The sequence below is a fragment of the Gorilla gorilla genome, chromosome 9 (assembly GCF_029281585.2).
Source record: "Gorilla gorilla gorilla isolate KB3781 chromosome 9, NHGRI_mGorGor1-v2.1_pri, whole genome shotgun sequence".
Classification (NCBI taxonomy): Eukaryota; Metazoa; Chordata; class Mammalia; order Primates; family Hominidae; genus Gorilla; species Gorilla gorilla.
Genome location: NC_073233.2, coordinates 67,369,414 through 67,387,906, shown reverse-complemented (window position 1 = coordinate 67,387,906; position 18,493 = coordinate 67,369,414). Strand labels below are relative to the sequence as shown.

Below are 18,493 nucleotides of genomic sequence, written 5' to 3'. Positions count from 1 at the left end.
CTGTTCTGTATTCCGGAGGCAGTGTTAGGTAACAACAGTAGGTCAAACTAGCCTCTCAAAACCTTTTTAAAAATTATTATTCCAAATATACAATAAAAGTAGAAATAATAGTACAGTAAACACCTATATACTTACCACATAGATTTAACAATTAAGATTTTGCCATATTTGCTTGATAGGTAGGTAGGTAGGGAGGTAGACAGACAGACAGACAGATAGATGTGTATGTATGCATTTCAAAGTATTTATCTTTCCTTGGCTGTGTGTGTGTGTGTGTGTGTGTGTGTGTGTGTGTGAGATAGGGCCTCACTCTGTCAGGCTGGAGTGCAGTGGCACAATCACAGCTCACTGTAGCCTCGACCTCCTGGGCTCAATCAGTCCTCCCACCTCAGTCTCCCAAGTAGCTGGAACTACAGGCACAGGCCTCCATGCCCAGCTAATTTTTTTGTTTTGTTTTGTTTTGCTTTTGTTTTTAGTAGAGACAGGTTTATCTATGTTGCCCAGACTGGTCTCTTATCTTTCTTTTTTTGCTGAACCATTTCAAAGAGACTTATGGATACCATAACTCTTCACTCCTACGTTTTTCCAAGTTGTAAAGATGTTTTCCCCCATGTCCAGCATACCATTATTACAATGAACAAATGTAATAACTAACAACATATGATACCAGTCCATTTTCAAATTTCCCCAATTGTCTCAAAAATGTCTAAAAGCCTGCTTTTTCAGAACCAGAATCCAATTAAGCATTTGATTGTATCTTTTTAAGTTTTTTTTCAAATTTAGAACAATCACCCCTGACCATTTTTATGACATTGATTTTCCTTGATCTTTATGTCTTATCTTCTATAAAATAGTTGTCTTATAGAATGCTTCACGTTCTTGATTTATCTGATTATCTCCTTGGGGTTATGGTTCAACTGGTTCCTCCAGCCCAGTAAACTGGAGTTTAGATCCAAAGCCTTGATTAGATTAACTTTCAGTATTTTGGCAAGAAAACACCATTAAGTGATGCTGTATACTTCATGCTGCAGCACACTGGGAACCTCATAAAAATGTTGATTGTCCAAGGGTTACTGATACTAAATTGGATAACTGGGTTAAGGTGGGGACTGCCAGATCTCCCCGTTGTAAAAGTATGTTTCTCCTTTGTGATGGCAAGTAACCTGTGAGATGTGTTTGGCAACACAATCACATGTTTTTAGCTATCTACAGTTTATCAAACACATTCAAACGCACTTAATCACAACAGCATCCCTGTGAGGTTTTATTCCTCTTTAACAGAAGTGAAAACTGAGACTTGGAGTGCTTAAATAATTTTCTCAAAGTAATAGACCCAGTAAGTAGCAAAAGCAGGACTCAAGCCTAAATGGATTAACTCTAGCTCAGTTAAAAAAAATTAATCCCAAATAGCCTACATCTAATAGCAGATTTTATTTTGCTCTACACATTCCGAGAAATTCACTAGTAATGAGCTATACAAATGATCCCTGAGAGTAAAAAGTGCAGATTTTTAAAGAGTATTCTCTCTCCAGAATTCAATAAATACTTCACTTCTTTTGAAACGATTTTCTTAAAAAGGATACTTTAATTTATTGACACTGGGAAGCACATTGGCAAAGAAAGTCAATTTCTTTTACAGTATCTAATAGCTATTTCTATTGCCTGTTCAAACTAGCAAAATGTAACAGATGCTAGATTCCCAAAAGTACAGCGCTTTAGGTTACATTTGCAACAATAGCTTACATCTAAATGTTACATTAGTTACTGAATTTGTAATCTTCACAAATGTGTGAATAGTCAGTTGATCAAAAATAACGATTTCCTGCTACAAGAGAACGCATAGCAGAAAATGTTCCCAACACAAAGATAATGTTTGAGATGATGGATATCCCAATTACACTGATTTGATAATTATACATTGAATACATGTATCACAATATCAGATGTATCCCTGAAAATATGTACAACTATGATATATCAGTTTAAAGATATAAAAAAATTTTCTGTCCAAAGTTAAATATGTACAACTACGATATGTCAGTTTAAAGATACAAAAAATAATAATTTTCTGTTCAAAGTTAAGCATATACGTGGCACCTATGATGCTAAAACCAAGGGCCTTTAGGTCTGGAAGAGACACATAAAGTCAGGTCCTCGCGAATCTACTTCTGAAGGGGACATAATCGGTATAGGCATATGACAGTCTAGAATCAAGACACAAGGGGTGTGGAGCGATAAAGAGCAAACAGGGAAGGGAACTAGGGGGACCATGGATCCAGGAAGGGGCTGGAAAAGCTACTTCCGGGCACCCCTGGAATCTGGGTGTCCAGCTTCGAGTTAAAAGGGGGTCCTTCAAGAGAGGCTCAGGCGGGGGCTGACTGCCGAGAGTTACTCTGTCCTCCAGGTTCTTCCTAACAAGAAGCTACGAAGTTCTTATTCAGAAAAACGGAACACGACATCACACCCACGTGAAAAAAACGCTTTTAAGAGGCCGAGTCACTTTCACCTCCCACCAACTTGCCAAAGGCTGAAATCAGGCGGACACGCCCCCAAGCGCTCTTCTCCGATTTCATTGGTTGCCCCGGCCTGCTCCTCTCTCATTAGGTCTCTCTCACTGGTCAGCAATGCCGCTTTCACAGCCAATTCTCAGAACCAATCATCTCCAACTATTGCCCCGCCTCTCCACCACGTGAGTGGCATAGGTGCCAACCAATAAAAAAAGAAAATAAGGATGTAAAGACGAGACTCCTTCCCTTTTTCCTCAACTCGTTCAGTAAATGGTAGAAAAGGTGGAGCAGCTGATACCAACCACCAATCCATAAGAGCGGAAAAGGATGATGAGAAGAGTGATGGGAGGGGGTGACGTGGCAGTGACAGGAGCATAAACTGAAATGAATGGCGGAAACACCAGCCAATCGGCGATCAGATTGGCCGGGCATTCCGCATTCTCCCGTCCTCCCTGAGCGCTGGAAACTTCAGGAAAGCACCAATGAGCTTCCCCAAAAGTCTGATTGGCCTTTATCTGAACCAATCAACAGTGGGTCTGGCGGACGCGTCCCACCCCAGGCTCTCACTGGGCGCTGTAGAATGACAGGCCCGAGAGAAATGCCAATGTCCGCGGGGTCTTCCTCAAGTGACAGTCAGCGGAACCAATCGACGTCCTTCTTCCCGGCAGCCGAGCCCTCCTCCCCGCGGCTGGCCGGGCGGGGCGGGGACGCTGCGCGGCGGTGGCTGATGCGGTAGCCGTGTGGGGCGCACCGGGCGGCGACGGCGGCTCTCGTAGGCGGTTCCGGTCCTGTATCTCCAGGCGGCGGAGGCTCATGGCGGCGACGGAGCTGAGAGGAGTGGTGGGGCCAGGCCCGGCAGCCATTGCAGCACTTGGCGGCGGCGGCGCCGGTCCCCCAGTGGTGGGAGGTGGCGGCGGCCGCGGAGATGTGGGGCCAGGCTCCGGGGCCGCGTCAGGGACGGTGGTCGCGGCGGCGGCGGGAGGCCCGGGCCCAGGGGCCGGGGGAGTGGCGGCGGCTGGCCCGGCCCCTGCGCCGCCGACTGGGGGCTCGGGCGGCTCGGGCGCTGGGGGTTCGGGCTCGGCTCGAGAGGGCTGGCTCTTCAAATGGACCAATTATATCAAAGGCTACCAGCGGCGGTGGTTCGTGCTGAGCAACGGGCTCCTGAGCTACTACAGGTAACTGCTTCCGGGGCGCTGTCGCTCACCTTGCCTCCCCCATATCTGCCAACAGTCCCAGCTCCGGCATTACCGCCAGCCGGCACCGCAGCCAGGGTTGCCCCAGGCCCCTTTTCGTCATCTGTGCGGATTGACAGCCCAGGGGTCGGAGCCCGCTGTCACGAAAGTGAAAAGCCCCTGGACGTACACCTCCCCTCCCCTCGGGTTACCCACTCTTGGTGCCTTATCTTCCCTTCGCTCCCGGCCTTTCCAGTTATTAGTTGTTTGGAGAGCGTCTGTTCTTCCATTGTATTTCCACCAGCACATGGGTGCAATTATTAATTCTGCAAACAAGGCACTGGTGTAGGTACTAAGGGAACACATACAGCAGAGCAAACCCAAGGCACTCCTCCCAAGGATCTTACAGTGGAAGTCCCAAGTTGTAGCTGTCAGTTCCCAGTCTCCAAAACTCAAGGTTATTCGTAGTTCTTGATGTACCCGTCCTTGCTCCCTTCACATTCAGACATAAGGGCATCACACACACAGGGTGGCTTCGGTATTGCGTCCCCTTTCTGCCTTATCTCTCCAAGACTTTGCATATGCTTTGGCCTCTGGACAGCCCAGAATGGAGATGTGCACCCCAGTGCTGCTTTTATTTTTGCTTGCCCCACCTCCTCCCGTGGAAATGATTAAGTGTTTTATCTGGCATTTCTGTGATTTTTTGGTTAGTTAGGATTAACTTTTATTAAAAGAAGACTCCATGTCTTTGGTGTGATTACTTCTGTTCAACAAGGTTTATTTTGGACTGTTTAATATATATTTATGGTGACTCATAACCTGGCCATCACATAGCACGCTTTTGGGCTAAAAAGGATAGAGGAGTTAAGATAGGTGATTTGGGGACAGGGCGTAAACATTTCCTGAGGGCTGGACAATGTGTCTAGGTGTTTTATATAGAGTATTTCATTATAGTATTTTGTTGACTCCCAACAACAACCTTAGGAGTTGGGAAATATTCCCATCTTACTGATGAGGAAAACAGACTTAGCATGGGCAACTTTCCCAAGGTTTTGGAGGAGTTGGGATTTGAAACTACTTCTGTTCACACTAATCTAACTTAAAACTCAGGTTAGTGTTAAATGAATCGGTCAGTTACAGAGATAATTGCTTATCAATAGCAGGTAATTTTATGGATCATGCTTATTATGTGTATTTTATGCAAAAAGTATAAAAGTCTCCTTTAAGGGATATTTTGCTTAATGACATTCCAATTGAAATGTTTTTTTCCGGAGACCATCCTCTTTGAGACCCAAAACACTGATGTTGAAGAGCAGCTCACTCTATATTTCTTTTCCTTCACCAGGAATCATTCTGCTACCCAGAGAGTTAGGCTGAACAAGTCTCTTTTCCATCAACTCCACTGTATTGGCTCTTAGAGAATTTTGAGGAGAAATTGAAGGTGGGAGTTGGAGGTTGTTGGCAGGAACACATTTTTACCTGTCCTCTTCCAGGGCAAAATGCCTTAGATAGCTCATCCTCACTGCTTAATCAACAGTTGTGAATAATTGTATATTTCATTTGCATTACTGTATTCAGAATTGATTTTAATTATGACCCTTTCGAACTACTTATCCAGGACCATCCATTTAAACTTAGATTACAAATCTAAAATTTTAATTTCCCCAGATTTTTCTCTCATTCAAGTTCATGTTTTCCTGTTATTATTGACCATCATTTTAATGTTTAATTGGTTTATATCCTGACTTGTGTCGCAAGTTAATATTAATACTGTTTTTGCATTTTCAAAAATTGTATATAACCTCAGGGCCTTCGTATGTGGTCATTTCTCATCCAAGTCCTTACCGGATCCACTTTCCAGGCCAGTTGATTCTTTGATCAGTACTAGTGTTGATCAATAGTGATCTTAGACACTAATAACTTACATGTTGCTGTCTCTTTAAGTATTTGTTACCACTTTTAACTTCTCCCTTACAAGAGCTACTGGTACCTGTCTGACTACATATAAAACTCCTTCCAAAACATACCAAACCACATATTGGGAAATATGCCATAGGCCTGCCCTAGTCAACTTAGGTGGTCCCACCCATAAACAAACCAGCGGGATCCAGAGTTATCAATCTGTGCACTACCCTCAAAATTGCACTGAAATACCTCCTATCAAGTATACTGGCAGTTTATTTTTTCCTGCAGGATTCTTCTGGTCCTCATCTTCCTCCAAGAATTATTTAGACAAGTTGTCATTCCTCCTGCTTTTCATACCTCCAAAACCTGCAGTTTCTTATATATGCTGTTTCCAAAATACTGTTTTCCTTTTAAGTGGGATTGTGTACTTCGTAGACCCATCCTCGGATGAGCTGTCCTAATAGGCCTTGGCAAACCACGTCCTTTACCTCTCCTGGGCTTCCTTACGTACCCAGTTACTTAGATGTCCCATTACTTAAAACCTTATATAGAATCCCAACTCTCTCAGAAACATTGTGACAGGCCATAGTATTAGTTTTCCTGGCTAGCTTCTAGAGATTGAATTACTATTTCAGCTAGCGTTTTCAGGGAAGAACTTTCTGGCCAGAAAATACCACCTAATATTGTAGTGCCTGAAGAACCTATCTTGTACCCTGAGATTCATGTCTTTCCAGCTTCTGCACTAATCATTTATAATCATAAGTGTATCTGCCCAAACTCAAGAGCTCCGAGATCAAGTCTGCCTTACTCCCAGAGTTCCTTGGTATTTTTTAAACTGCTACAGACTTTTTGTAATTTGAGAAACTTCTTTAGTTTACAATGATGACCCAGGCAGAAGAGATTCCTACAATGATGACCCAGGCAGAAGAGATTCCTAAGAAGTGGTTTCCAAAAAGCTCCAATAAGGAGGAATGTGGAGGAAGGTCCAAGTAGTATACTTGGAGTAGAAAACATGAGCGAGCTGGCCTGTCAGCTGTGCATCTGTAATTCAGCCTGCATTATTCATAATGTAACTGAAGCTTGGGGGTGGGGAGGTAAGAATAGAAAAAACGGATTCATGTTACAGTGTGGCAGGTGCAGGAGATGGAAAATAGCCCAGTTCATTGAGACCCTTCTGGCCTTCCCATACTATTTGAGGAAGGAAGAGCAGTTCATGTGAGAAATTGAACAACAACAAACGTGTCTTCCAGACTTTCTCAAACGTACCAAATCTTATGGGGTGTGTGCCATTTCTGGCATGCAGGAATTCTGGATATGCCAGGTGTGTTTGGCTGCTTGACTCCACTAAAAGGGAAATGGCTCTGCTTTGTACTGTGGCAGTTGGCAAAGGACTTTGACCTCTGTGTTCCAATTTGGACAGGGAAAAGTGCAGTCTCAACATGCAGGTTCCTGGGCATAACCAGCGGGTGGTAGGGAAATGACACAGTTTGTGTTAGACACTCGATTGTGCTAGAAGCTTGATATTTTATGTGAAGCTTGGTTTTTTATGTGAAGTGTCTTATAGCTTGTTGTCACCAAGTAATGCTGTAAAGTTCAAAAGTTAGTCTATTAATAGAACTGTCAGTCACTAGAGATCGGGAAAATTTTTACACCCAGTTCTCTGAGAGCAGATCTGCTGAATCTTTCCTAGCTATTAATAGACGGCTTAGGAGTTCCCACCAGTAGAGTATGGTGGACCTTAGGAATGAACATATTCCAGAAAGATTAAAACACTTGGTGATTCCTTTTTACTTCCCCAGAAAGCTAGTTATTCTTATTTCATATCATTTGAACCATAGCCAATATTTAATACTCTAAACATTTAAGGGTGCTTTTTTTACACTTCTGCGATATAACTCTAAGCACGATGTAACATTGGGCTGAGTTCTCATTTGGGCTGAGTTACAGTCGGGAGCGAGATGGTTTGGTATATATAAAATAGAGCTATTCTTAGGAAATGAGACTGTTGCATGAGGTTATAGGGCAATTTATAATTACAACTTGCTAAGTAAAAGATAATTCCTGACTGCAAAAGGGCATGAGGGAACTTACTGAGATGATAGAAATGTTCTACATCTTGATTGTGGTGGTGGTTATGCACTTGTGTACATTTGTCAAAACTCATTCAGTTGTACCTTTAAAATTGCTAAATTAACATTGCATGTAGTTATACCTCAGTATAGCCTATTTCTTTCTTTCTTTCTTTTTTTTTTTTTTTTTTTTTTTGAGACGGAGTTTCGCTCTTGTTGCCCAAGCTGGAGTGCAATAGTGAGATCTCAGCTCACTGCAACCTCCGCCTCTCAGGTTCAAGCGATTCTCCTGCCTCAGCCTCCTGAGTAGCTGGAATTACAGGCACACACCCGCACGCCTGGCTAATTTTTTGGATTTTTAGTAGAAACAGGGTTTCACCATGTTAGCCAGGCCGGTCTGGAACTCCTGACCTCCAGTGATCTGCCCACCTCGGCCTCCCAAAGTGCTGGGATTACGGGCGCCCGGCCTGTAAAGCCTATTTCTAAAAAGAAAATGGTAACAGGGACAGCAAAGCAAAAAAAAAAAAAAAAAAAAAAAACTGACTCAGTAACAACAATTACAGGCTCTGAAAGGAAATCCCCACTAATTGTTTCTTGAATTTTAGGGACCCGTTTGAGGGACTAGAACTTGCTGATTCCTAAGACTATCATATTTTCAGGGAGCTCAGAGTTATGAAAAGAAATGGAATGTGATAAAGGATAAACCGTCAACTTTCTGTTTAAATTGTCTTTGTCTTGTTATTACAGATCAAAGGCAGAAATGAGACATACCTGCCGTGGTACCATCAACCTCGCCACAGCCAACATCACCGTGGAGGACTCCTGCAACTTCATCATTTCCAATGGGGGTGCTCAGACCTACCATCTGAAAGCTAGTTCAGAAGTTGAGCGGCAGCGCTGGGTGACGGCCCTGGAACTGGCCAAGGCCAAAGCTGTGAAGATGCTGGCAGAGTCAGGTCAGGAGCAAAGAACACCTGCCTGGGGAACTTTCTTTTTGCCCCTTTTATGCACAGATTTTGTTTGTCATCATTATGCTGTGTCATTTGATTATCACCTATTTCCTAGAGGTCTCAAGCTTCTCATCTTCATGCAGTATTTCTGCTGGAGTGATGGTTCTCAAACAGGGTTGATTCTCCTCCCCAGGGGACATTTGGCAATGTCTGGAGACATTTTTGGTTGTCACAGCTGAAGGGAGGGAGGTGCTATGGCATCTAGAGAGTAGAGGCCTGGGATGCTGCTGAACCTCCTATAATATACCAGACAGCCGCCAAAACAAAGAATTATCTGGCCAAGGTTGAAAAATTCTGTCCTAGAGGCATAACAGTTGTTCTTTTGCCTTTTAATTGGCTACCTTAAAATTTTGAGAAATAATTATTTTATTGGTGGGCCAGTCTTGGGAATATTATTCCTCAGAATTTGGATCTATTCGTGCTTTTTCTCCTGATACCTTCTTACTTAACTCTTTGTTAGTTAAGTTGAAACAATTTTAGTAGACTGCCAAAAACTGTATATGTGATATTTTCTATGAAAAATCTTCATTTTGCTGCATTGGTTAACTAAAAGGAGCAATCAAGTTACGTTTTGATTATTCTTCAAGGAAAATGGTACGATTTTCCCCTGATATATTGATAGTTTAATCATACTGAGCTTGTTTACCTAGAACTGACCAAGATGGTCATCTGCTGACTTTGTTATCTTATCCCCTGTCATTTCCCATACTGTATGTTCATTCATCAGTGAAAGGAGAATTCACTGGTTTGTAAATTGTTTGGTAGTAAGTTATATTTTGACTTTGGCCCCGTCTCTCTGTCTAGCAGAAAGGACTGGTCTTTTCTCTTTTTTTTTTTTTTTTTCTTGCTTTTAGTGCCGATGTTAGCTCCTCCAAAGGAAGTGACACTGCTAGAAAAGCACTTTGCAGTTACAAAGTGTTGAGTGTGAGAGGTACAACATAGCTTCTGTACTTGACTTATTATTGGAGAGCTATTTAAAGTGAGTTTTTGCATTCTTTTCATGGTGGCTTTAGTCATAAAGTTTCTGAGCTCTCTTTCAGAAGACAAATTAATGGCCTTTTTTGTGATGTGGACTTTGTCTACAAAGAGCTAGACTGTGATTCTCAACTCATTTAATACAGGTCCCATCAGTCACCTATCAGATGATAGTGGATTTGCAAAAATAGTTAGCTTGGACTAGATAGGAATCATCAAGCTAGAGTTAAGGAGCTCAGTAATTAATTCCCAATTCCAAAAGCCTTTCAGCTTTTCCATTCTGTATTGTAGGTCAGTGGTTTTCAAACTTCAGTGTGTGTCAGTTACCTGGGCAGCTTATTAGAAAGGCAGATTCCTGGGCTTTGCCTCACACCAGCTAAATCGAAGTCTCTAGGGGTGGGCCTAGAGACTCTGCCCCTTTAAGAAGGACCTGGGGTGTTTGTGGTGCAGGTGATCTATGGACCACACTATAGAGAAACCATCTGGTAATGGCAAGTTTTCAGTGAGTCAGAATGCACACAGCATGAGGAATGTTGGTTTGTTTCTGGACAGAGTAGGTAGGGTTCCAACTCTCACTCCTGGTTCTGAAATCATATAACCTTTCTTTTCATTCCTGCAGATGAATCAGGAGATGAAGAGTCTGTCTCACAAACTGACAAGACTGAGCTGCAGAATACCCTTCGGACCCTCTCTAGCAAAGTAGAGGACTTGAGCACGTGCAATGACTTGATAGCTAAGCATGGCACAGCTCTGCAGCGTTCTCTCAGTGAGCTGGAGTCCCTGAAGTTGCCTGCTGAGAGCAATGAAAAGATCAAACAGGTCAACGAACGAGCCACACTCTTTAGGATAACATCCAATGCCATGATCAACGTGAGTGCAGATGGTGTCTGTGTTGCTTTTTGATTCATTCCCTCTTTGAAACATAATTCTCCCCAAATGCCTAAAAATTGTAATTGATAAAGCACAGAACATTAGGGTCTGCTTCACTGCTCAAGGGCTTTAAGTTACATTGTTTACTGCATGAAATAGAACAGGCTGTACAGATTGAATGACTTTCATGCTCTGCTCAAGTGATCAGGAGGTCTTTGCTGCAGCTGGGAATCAGGAGTCCAGGGTTCCTTCACTGACTGCTCTACAACCACTAGGACATCTGATCAGTATTAGCTGAGCCCCTTAATTTCTCTAGGTCGTGATTTTATTTATGTATGTATGTATGTATTTATTTATTTATTTATTTTTGTCACATTTCATCTGTTGGAACTAAAAGATCTCCCTGAGTCCCTTCCATTGTCATGTTCTTTGAGCTTTAAGTTGGAGTCATCTCCTTACTTTACTAACGCATTCAGGCATAAAGGGTGGTAAGTGGAGGCTAGATCAGGTACTAGTGAGAACCTTATAGTACTAGTTATTCCCATCTTTAGTCCTTGAATTCGAGGATAATTTTGGTGATAAGACAAAATATTCAACTTTGGGCACTTTTCTTTAAAAAGAGTGGTAAAACTTCAGCCTCCTTATGACTCCTAACTTGGGTGGCTGTTGTTGGTTTGCAGAACATTTTAGTTGCTTGGGTGCAAGACTCTGAGTAAACAGAGCACCCATGGCATTACCGATGTATTGATACGTATGAAATGAATACATGGTTTAAACAGTGCTGCTTTTCCTCTACTGATTCTTGCCTGGCAGGTTGTTTTAGTTACCTTCTGCATAAAAACATTCAAAGGCATTTCATAAGTGAGAAGAGTACTCTGTGAGAAATTATGTAGGGTAGATTTTTTTTTCCTAATTAAATGGGATGAAATTACCTCTCTAGTGCCAGACTTTCCCATGACCATGGGAAAGTATCGTTTTTCTCATTTAACCCCTTTCTTACTTAATAGATAGTTGGATAACCTTTATTTTAACATCATTTTTCTGATGTGTTTAACACTGCCTTCAGTGCTGTGATTCACACAAAGTAAAAAGACAAATTACATTCTCCACTTAGGGACTGCAGGAAGATTATCTCCTAGGACTGACCAGTCAGCCAGTCAGGGTGCTTGTGTTTCTGATGTCAGGTCGTGTATTCCTGGAGACTGTGTGCCTGGTTTTCCAGTCCCCTTGTGATCAGGAAAACCTCATTAAGTCATACAGTCAATTAAATAGTAAATACGTATATTTTTTAAATAAAACAATTCGGCACAATGGTCTCCTGAGAGTGAATGCCACCTTTTATCCAAATCAGATGAACACCCCAATCCATAATTTTTTTTTTTACCTTGATGTAAAAATTTTGCTAAGTAAAGCATCCCTTTATAAACCTAAACCTTTAGTTTCAATTTTTCTCTTGAAAATGTACTCATCTTTGTTCCTTGGGGAAATTCTTCCCTAAGTTCTAAGTGTCCAGAGTTTGTGTTAAAGGGAATGATCTCCTGGAAGTCAGAGATGAGTTCTGTTTTCATTCTTTACTCTCTTGCTGCACTGCCTGTGCCCTTTTCCTAGCCAGTTATTGCTTAAAATACATTTTTTTATCCCTGTGTTGTTTCCTTTGTACCTTTTAGTATGATACTAGCAAGGCCTTAAGTATAATACACATGTTAAAAATTAACATGCTAGAGCATCACAGCTCTAAACGGGCAAAGTTATATCAAAGGAAAAATATGTTTCACTCAATTACTTCTTTAAAAATTAATTTAATTTTTGATTCAAGGGGCACATGTGCAGGTTTGTTACATAGGTATACTGCGTGATGCTGAGGTTTGGGCTTCTAATTATCCCATTGCCCAAGTAGTGAACGTAGTACGCAACAGGTAGTTTTTCAACCTTTGGTTCTCTTCCTCCCCACTTTTGGAATCCCTAGTGTTTATTGTTTCTGTCTTTGTGTTGGTGTGTACCCAATGTTTAGCTCCCACTTATAAGTGAGAAGATGTGTTTTTTTTTTTCTGTGTCTGCATTAATTCAGTAGGATATTGGCCTCCAGTTGCATTCATGTTGCTGCAAAGGACATGATACTGTTTTTTTTATGGCCGTTTCAGTTTCTTGACTGCTTAGGATAGAGCTTTTCTAACTGTCAAAGTGAATCTGATCAGAGAATTAAATTTGACACTTTTAGTATATTCATCTGCCATCTATTGAGCAGGAGCTGTGTTCCACGAACTGTGCTAGTGGATATTGCTGAGGGCAGATATGGTCCGTGTCTTCAGGAAGATCACTATTTAGTGAGGGATAGAGAATTAAAGGGATCATTATGGACTATGTTGAGTGACTTGATAGAAATGAGCACAGGCTGCTATGGTATAGCACTTTGGAAGTATTTGGCTCAGACTAGGAAATTTCTCTAATTTCCTCAACTAAATTCTGAAGGAGCAGTGAGAGTCCTCCTATGAAGAAAGGCAAGCTAGAGCTTGGGACCTGGAGTCCAACTGCCTCCATGACCTATCTCTGTAACTTGAGGCAACCTGCATCCCGTCCAACTGCCTCTATGACCTATGTGTATAACTTGGGGCAACCTGCATCCTCTGTGACATCAATTCCTTATCTGTAAATGGTAATGATACTAGCAGATACTTCAAAGGCTTGTTGAAAGGCTTTTGTCAGATAATTGATGTGAAGTGCTCGGCAAAGTGCCTGACATATGATTGTCTCTGGCAAATTTTAATTACAGTCAGTATTACTAAAAGGGAATGAGGCCAGCCATGGTACCTCACACCTGTAATCCCAGCACTTTGTGAGGCCGAGTCGAGTGGATCACTTGAGGTCAGGAGTTCGAGACCAGCCTGGCCAACATGGTGAAACCCCCATCTCTACTAAAAGAAATAAAAAAATTAGCCAGACATGGTGACTGAGGCATGAGAATCACTTGAACCCAGGAGGCGGAGGTTGCAGTGAGCTGAGATCGTAGCACTGCACTCTGTAGCCTGGGTGACAGAGCGAGACTCTGTCTCAAAAATAAATAAATAAATAAATAAATAAATGAAATAAAAGGGAATGAGGGAGAAGCTTTGATCCAGGTAGTGGTATGGGATATTCAGATCTATCCCTTTCCCCAAAGTCTGGGAACTGCTGGTAATTGACTGTTAGTCGAGCAAGGAAGTAGCTAGCATGAGGCTTGGGAGGAGTTAATTGTGGGGGAGAGAAAGGGGTGCAGATCATACCAACTAAGCTTGGTAGTAGTGGATTAGAAGATGAGACCAATTTTGATGCAGTCATAATTTTTTTCTTTTTTTTTGAGACGGAGTCTCGCTTTGTCACCCAGGCTGGAGTGCAATAGTGTGATCTCAGCTCACTGTAACCTCCGTCTCCCGGGTTCAAGCAGTTCTTCTGCCTCAGCCTCCCAAGTAGCTGGGACTACAGGTGCACACTACCACACCCGACTAATTTTTTGTGTTTTTAGTGGAGATGGGGTTTCACCATCTTGGCCAGGCTGGTCTTGAACTCCTGACCTTGTGATCCACCTGCCTAGGCCTCCCAAAGTGCTGGGATTACAGACATGAGCCACTGTGCTCAGCCTTTTTCTTTTCTTTTTTTTTTTAGAGACAGAGTATTGCTCTCTCGCCCAGGCTGGAGTGCAGTGGCACCATCATAGCTCACTGCAGCCTTGAGCACCCAGGCTCAAGTGAGTCTCACTCTTCAGCCTTCTGAGTAGCTGGGACTACGGGCAGAGCTGCTACACTCAACCTTTTTTTTGAGACAGAGTGTTGCTTTGTCACCCAGGCTGGAGTGCAGTGCACAATCTTGGTTCACTGTAACCTCTGCCTCTTGGGTTCAAGCAATTCTTCTACCTCATCCTCCCAAGTAGCTGGGACTACAGGCGCACAATCACCATGCCTGGGTAATTTTTGTATTTTTAATAGAGATGGGGTTTCACTGTGTTGGCCAGGCTGGTCTCGGACACCTAACCTCAGGTGGTTTGCCTGCCTCGGCCTCCCAACGTGCTGGGATTAAAGGTGTAAGCCACTATACCCAGCCTCTTTTTTAAATTTTTATATCTTTTTTTGATGGGGTCTTGTATGTTGTCCAGGCTGATCTCAAACTCCTGGTCTCAGGTACTCCTTCTGTCTTGGCCTTCCAAAGTGTTTTACATACGTGAGCTACCATGCCCAGCTTATAATTATAATAACTAACACTTTATTGAATGTATATTGTGAGCCTAATGTGGTTCTAAGTGCTTACATGTAAAACAACAACTCTTTGAGGTAGTTACTCTATTGTTACTATTTGTTTATGGAAAAGGAAGATGAGGCACAGAGAGGTTAAATAACTTACCCTTATTTGTACAGCTAGTTAGTGGGATGGATCTGTGATTTGAGCCCCACCGGTCCAACTCCAGAGTATGCACTCTGTACTGTTTCTGAGTATGGAGGACGGAAAGACATGCACAGATTTTTAAAATATTAAAGAAGAATCAATAGGACTTGATAACTGGCTGTGAGGAAGGAAGCAAAAGTAAGAGAAGGATGCCCCTTAATTTTCTGGCTTGGACAACTGGGAGGGCCCTGAAAGTTGGATTGGGGAACATCAAAGGGAAAAGCAGAGACAACATAGGAAACTGATGAGGCTGGGTGTGGTGCCTCACACCTGTAGTCCCAGGTGTGGATCACTTGAGCCTGGGAGTTGAAAGATTAGCCTGAGCAACATGGCAGAATCCCACCTCTATATTAACTACAAAAATTAGCTGGGCATTGTGGCTCATGCCTGTAGTCCCAGCTACTTGTGAGGCTCAGGTAGGAGGATCACTTGAACTTGGGAGGTTGAGGCTGCAGTGAGCCATGATTGTGCCACTGCACTCCAACCTGGGTGACAGAGCAAGGACATATCTCAAAAAAAAAAAAAAAAAACTGAAGGTGATGAGTTCACTTTGGGATGCATTAATTTTGAAGTTACTTTGAGCCATTGAATAGGGAGTTGGATATTCTATTCTGAATCTCAGTAAGTGCTGGGCTAGAATTAGTGATTTAGTAGCCATTAGCCTATAGGCAGTGGTTGAAACCATGGGAGTAAATATCCTGTTTACCTTTTAGCTTCTCTGTAACAGGGAATAGATTTTTAAGCTTACGTTGCTTGCCTCCTTCCTTTATTTATTTATTAAGCAAACTTTATCAGATCCCTATTATGTACAGAGCAACTAAATTAGGAGCTGGAGATCTATATATGAATAAGCTCAAAAATGTGTTTTTAAATTGCATGTGATCCATCTGGAGAGATAGAAAATCAGTCACGATACTGCTGTGCATGTGTAAAATAGAAGTTTGTGCAAAATGCAATGGAAATGTAGAGAAGAGACTGGCTGCTTATGAGACTGGTGGGGAGATGTCACAAAGTAGCATTTGCCATAGATCTTAAAGAAAGATTTGCCCTTTCTTAGAAACAGGGGATAGGGATGGACATTCTAGGTAGAGTGAATAGCATATGCTGAGGTACGTAGGCCTGAAAGAAATCTGTGTCCACGACTGGGCACGGTGGCTCATGCCTGTAATCCCAACACTTTGGGAGGCTGAGATGGGTAGATCACTTGAGTCCGTGAGTTCGATACCAGTCTGGGTAACAAGGCAAAATCCCATCTCTACAAAATACAAAAATTAGTCGGCCATGGTGGTACATAACTGTAGTCCCAACTGCTCAGCGGGGCTAAGGTAGGAGGATCACCTGAGCCCGACGAGGTTGAGGCTGCAGTGAGCTGTGATCTGCACTCTACTCCAGCCTGTGCCAGAAATCTGTGTGCAAGAAATGGTGAGCAGTTCAGTGTGGCTGCATTGTAGGATGCAGTGCTAAGTACACATGCCTGGCGAGGAGAATACAAGGCAGGTGATGGCCGTATTATGAAGGTCTCTTTATGTTCATAATCAGTAGTTAGTATTTGATCCTCATGTTAGTGGGGAGCCAGTGGAGGGACTTGATATAATCATATTTGTGGGTTTTTTCTCTAAATCTCTTCTTTGATTTTTCAAGTAGGCTTCTAATATTTTTCTTTTTAACCCTTCTTCCTGCACACTGAAGGCTCCTAATTTTTAAGGTCAGTTGTTTCTCTTAGTGACCAAAATAAAAACCAAATGAGTTTCCCCATACTTGGTCTACCTCAGTGTAGATTCTCTGTTCTCAGTGTCTGAAGTCCTTAGCTTTCAGTTACTTGAGTTTAGTCAAGAATTTGTTGAAAGCAGTTATCCTGTGTGTGCTCTCATCCTTCTTTCAGTCAGCAGTTCTCTACTTTTGGCGCAGTTCACATACCTGCTCTTTTTGATGTTGCCACAAATACTTCGTCTAGGTTTACTGCTCACTTGGCCTTTGTTTGGTTCTCATGACCAGGAAAGTGTAAAAGAACCATGACAACCATATTTACTTTTTTTCTGGGTTTGACCTTGATTTCAGCATGGAGCTAGCTGTCCCTGATACCTTGGCATAAAAGGGAAAGTCTTTCATTGTAATTTGCCAGTTAAAAGTTCCCAGAATAAGGTTACTCAATGGGCTTGCAGAAGCCTGAGGGGAAACTCTGACTAGTTGAGGTGACACTGTCAACGCTTTCTCCATACAGGCCTGCAGAGATTTCCTCATGTTAGCCCAAACCCATAGTAAAAAATGGCAAAAGTCACTACAGTATGAAAGAGACCAGCGTATCCGACTGGAAGAAACCCTCGAGCAGCTGGCGAAGCAGCATAATCACCTGGAGAGGGCCTTCCGAGGAGCCACGGTGCTGCCAGCAAACATTCCTGGCAATGTGGGTTCTGGTAAAGGTAAGACACTTAGCTCTCAGGTAGCCTGGTCTAAGGTGAGCCAGATGGTTTTCTGCAGTTGATAGGAGAACTCCAAACTCTCCACAGTCAGTGAGTCATGTGAAATGGAATTGGAACCCATTGATTTATTCTGGATTTTCCACTGCTTTCTACCATTTTTTGCTGTGTTTGTGGTTAGTATTTAAAAGAACTTGCTATATCAGACATTTGGTAAAAATAACCAAAGTCAACAAATGGGGCTTTTCTTCTTGTAGATCAGTGCTGCTCTGGCAAAGGGGACATGAGCGATGAAGATGATGAAAATGAATTTTTTGATGCACCTGAGATCATCACCATGCCTGAAAATTTGGGCCACAAGTGAGTTATCCTTGATTGTTGAAGAAAATAAACATATCTTCACCATCGTATTTTACCATCATATTTTAACCATCAAAAGGTTAAAAACATTTCAGTGAGAGTATTATAATTGTCAATATTGAATCTGAGCCCTTTTCCCTTTTTTTTTTTTTTTTGGTCTCAAGATCTGTTTGTAGAATGGGCCCTTTTTCTTAAGTAAGTGAAAAAATGTCAGCTTTTTTACGTAAACAGATTCTCCAGAGATATTTAAATTCATTCCTATTCTAAATGTCATCATTTGATCACCCATCAATAAGTTTATACAGTGTACTTGGCATTCTGCTATGTAAAGAAATGTCCAGGACCACACTCTAGTTCTGGTCTTTGTTCTAATTCTCCTGTGTTTCCCATCTGTACAGACGTACTGGCAGCAATATCAGTGGAGCCAGCAGTGACATCAGCCTTGATGAACAGGTAATTCTTATATGGGAGATGTCAGAGGTGAGGGACGTGGGTTGTGATTCCCAAGGATTTTTTTTTTTTTTTGTGAAGTGCTAAGAGAAACTGATTTTTTTTTCTTTTTTTTAGCACGGGGGAAGGGAAGGTTATAAATACCAGGTTTTCTGTTCTTTGTGGGTGGTTGAATGGCTTTGTTTTGCTCTCAGTACAAGCATCAGCTGGAGGAGACCAAAAAGGAAAAGAGAACCAGAATACCATACAAGCCAAACTATAGCCTCAATTTATGGAGCATCATGAAGAACTGCATTGGAAAAGAACTCTCTAAGATCCCCATGCCGGTAAGATTCTTGCACACTG

At 42.3% G+C, this 18,493-nt stretch overlaps 1 protein-coding gene across 1 annotated transcript in view; it reads left to right on the top strand.

Moving 5' to 3' along the window:
* Positions 1-3,189: 3,189 nt before the first annotated feature.
* Positions 3,190-18,493, top strand: part of OSBP (oxysterol binding protein) — a 40,136-nt gene continuing 24,832 nt past the window's right edge. The window contains exons 1-7 of the mRNA XM_004051253.5: positions 3,190-3,682; positions 8,401-8,609; positions 10,258-10,508; positions 17,143-17,341; positions 17,596-17,698; positions 18,097-18,151; positions 18,343-18,474. Coding sequence (XP_004051301.3) covers positions 3,321-3,682; positions 8,401-8,609; positions 10,258-10,508; positions 17,143-17,341; positions 17,596-17,698; positions 18,097-18,151; positions 18,343-18,474 — 1,311 coding nt within the window. The 5' untranslated portion in view covers positions 3,190-3,320. The remainder of the gene's footprint in view (positions 3,683-8,400; positions 8,610-10,257; positions 10,509-17,142; positions 17,342-17,595; positions 17,699-18,096; positions 18,152-18,342; positions 18,475-18,493) is intronic.